Source organism: Mya arenaria, chromosome 15 (genome assembly GCF_026914265.1).
Source record: "Mya arenaria isolate MELC-2E11 chromosome 15, ASM2691426v1".
In the NCBI taxonomy this organism is placed as follows: Eukaryota; Metazoa; Mollusca; class Bivalvia; order Myida; family Myidae; genus Mya; species Mya arenaria.
Window position 1 is genome coordinate 39275682 of NC_069136.1, and position 2797 is coordinate 39278478.

At 38.8% G+C, this 2797-nt stretch overlaps 1 protein-coding gene across 1 annotated transcript; it reads left to right on the forward strand.

Annotated features, from left to right (window-relative positions):
• The first annotated feature begins 895 nt into the window (after positions 1-895).
• On the forward strand, positions 896-2584 carry LOC128219367 (uncharacterized). The gene has a single exon (XM_052927175.1). It carries the CDS (start codon positions 896-898, stop codon positions 2582-2584), a length of 1689 nt encoding a protein of 562 aa, XP_052783135.1.
• The last annotated feature ends 213 nt before the right edge of the window (positions 2585-2797 follow it).

Here is a 2797-nt window from a genome sequence, read left to right on the forward strand (position 1 = left end):
CACTTCATTTTGATAGGATATGATTCAATGTTTGCAATTCAATTTTTATCACATGAAATACCCACGGGAGAATTTTCCCCGACCCATGAATGGTATACACCCTAGCAGGAGGGTCAATACGCACATCAGCAAAGTTTCATCCACCATAAGCGTGCAACTTTTGTCTGATCGAAAAGGGAAACGTTGTAGAACCAATGGGAGGTGGAATGATGCGGTGGTGCTGTGTAACACATGTCGACAACACCAGTGTGAGGAGTGCTCAATCAAGTATATAATAAATGACACAATCTATAAATATTTAGTAAAATACAACATTCCTCCGGACCCCGAACCAACACTAAACCCTGTTTTGCAATGACGGAAAAAATCATCCGTGCTTTTATACTACGTTGATCTGAGTAAATATGTAATACAAATGTAATAAAATGATATACATGTACAATACACCAATAATTGTATAAATTATATTGGAAAAAAGTTTCAAAATGGCAAGAAAGGTTGAATAACATATGGGAGATTATGTTCATATAGGGCGATTTTGTGCGTCTTTGATGAAAAGGCAAGCATATTTACGTTTTGAATGTCATAATAACTGTAACGTCACTTTAGGCAAAAATTGTCTGTATGTATTGCTTGCATAACAGGTGATACGAAAATGTAGACAACCAAGCGTGTTATGCATACCTCTTTCATAAAAGTTTGCTGGCTGTGAACCAATTTCTTAACTCAATATTGATTTGCGCATATCATAAAACCTTTACTTTGTGATAAGAAGGACAAATATTACTTAAGAGTTTGATATTGTTAAACATTAATGCTTTCGGGATTGCGATGTACACATCATCCATTTATACGTTAAATAGGTTTCTTGTCAAACACATTTTTTTGTGAAAACATGGCTGAAGGCTTCCAAACAACTGTATACGACAAAGTTGGCGGAAGGTCTCCAGACTCGGATCAAACGTGTGCCGACGATAACGTTCCCGGTCGGAAGGGGAAACGTTGTGATCCCTGTAGAACCAACGGGAGGCGGAATGATGCGGTGGTGCTGTGTAAAACCTGCCAACAACACCAGTGTGAGGAGTGCTCAATGAACCACACTTTGAATGAGATCATGGTTGGACACGATCTACAAGGTTTGGAGGAAGAAGACCAAAGGAAAATATGCATCAAACACAAGCAGGATTTAAACATATACTGTGTGGACCACGACGAAATGTGTTGTGGACTCTGTGGTGTAATGTACCATAAGCAATGCACTGAAGTCACAGACATCAAATCTGGTGGGAAATTGTCGCTTTCAAATATTCATGCCATGTGTAAAAATATTGATAAAGATGCGGAAAACCGAATGCAAACTTACCAAAAGCAAGCTAAAGACATTCCCGATCAAATCGATATCATGAAGAATGAAATAGTTAAACTGTTCGATGATTTCAAGTGCAACGTTGTTCAGAGTACCCGTGATGCAGTCAAGACTGAATCAAAGAAAAAAGATGATGAGAAAATAGTTCGAACGGCCATTACTAAAGATATTGATACAACATCAGCCACATACAGTGACGATTTTTATAGAATGTATCTGTTAACCAAAATGATAAAACAACACAAAAATGCGATTTCAAAACAAGAGTCCGATAAACATGTTCTGGATTTCATTTTCGAATTCAACAAGACACTGCTTTCTTTCATACAAAGCGGGGATGACATCGGTTCACTTAAAGTCGAGAAAACGTTCACCAAGGCAACATCCGGGTCGTTTGTACGTCCTTTTATGTTACGTTTGTTGGCGTCTAGGAATTTGAAGCAGGATGGAGATGGTGATAGCAAACCTCACATCACAGGTTCAGACTTCCTTCCAGACGGCAGAATTGTAGCTGTCGATAATAATAACAAAAAGCTTCTGGTGTACGATCAGCAGCTAAACAATCTGGCTACACATCTCCTTGTTTCAATACCACAAGGCATTGTTACAACTGGTGATAGAAAAGCTGTTATTACGACAGGTAACAAAGGTATGATCTTGAATTTTAATATTAACGCAGATGACACTATCATCGAATTACCGGCTTTTCACTGCAATCGTCAATACGAGTCCATATCCACCATGCCGGGAGATTGGTTTTGTGTCACCAGGTACGAACACAAGTACCCTGTGGGCATGGTTTCCGGTACTTTAGGGGAGAAGGAGTTTGAGCCCCATCTTCCAATGAAACAGTTGAAATTTAATGAAGCCATCACTACATACATTCAAAACCGTCAAATTGTGGTTCTCAGTGACTTTTCTGATAATTCTATTAATTTTTACGACGTAAGCGGCAACACCGTTATTACCACAGTGGTAAGAGATGCGAGCATCCGGGGACCTCATGGTGTCTGTGTAGGGCCCGGGGACTGCGTGTTTGTGTGTAGTAAGGACACTAACTCTATCGTGCAATTGTCTCCCACTGGAAGATTGATTGGATCTTGTAAAGTAGAAATTAGCATGCCCTATCGTGTGGCTGTGTCCAAGGACGGTACAAAGCTTGTGGTGTCGAACAGGGTCAAAGGAAACAGAAAACTTCAGATTTATGAACTGCAGTAAAACTACCCAGTACAGTGATATTCTTATTTAACGAAGTGAAATAATTGAATTCCTTATTCTGAGCTATATATCGTATATAGTATCCCAGACACATTTATTACACATGAGAAGTTTATCTAGTTGTTTAATGGCAAATATCTAACTACTTGAATGAATGTGATGCTTTAATACATGCTTCCTTTTCATGTTGACTGTTTTTCTTGTTAAATTGTT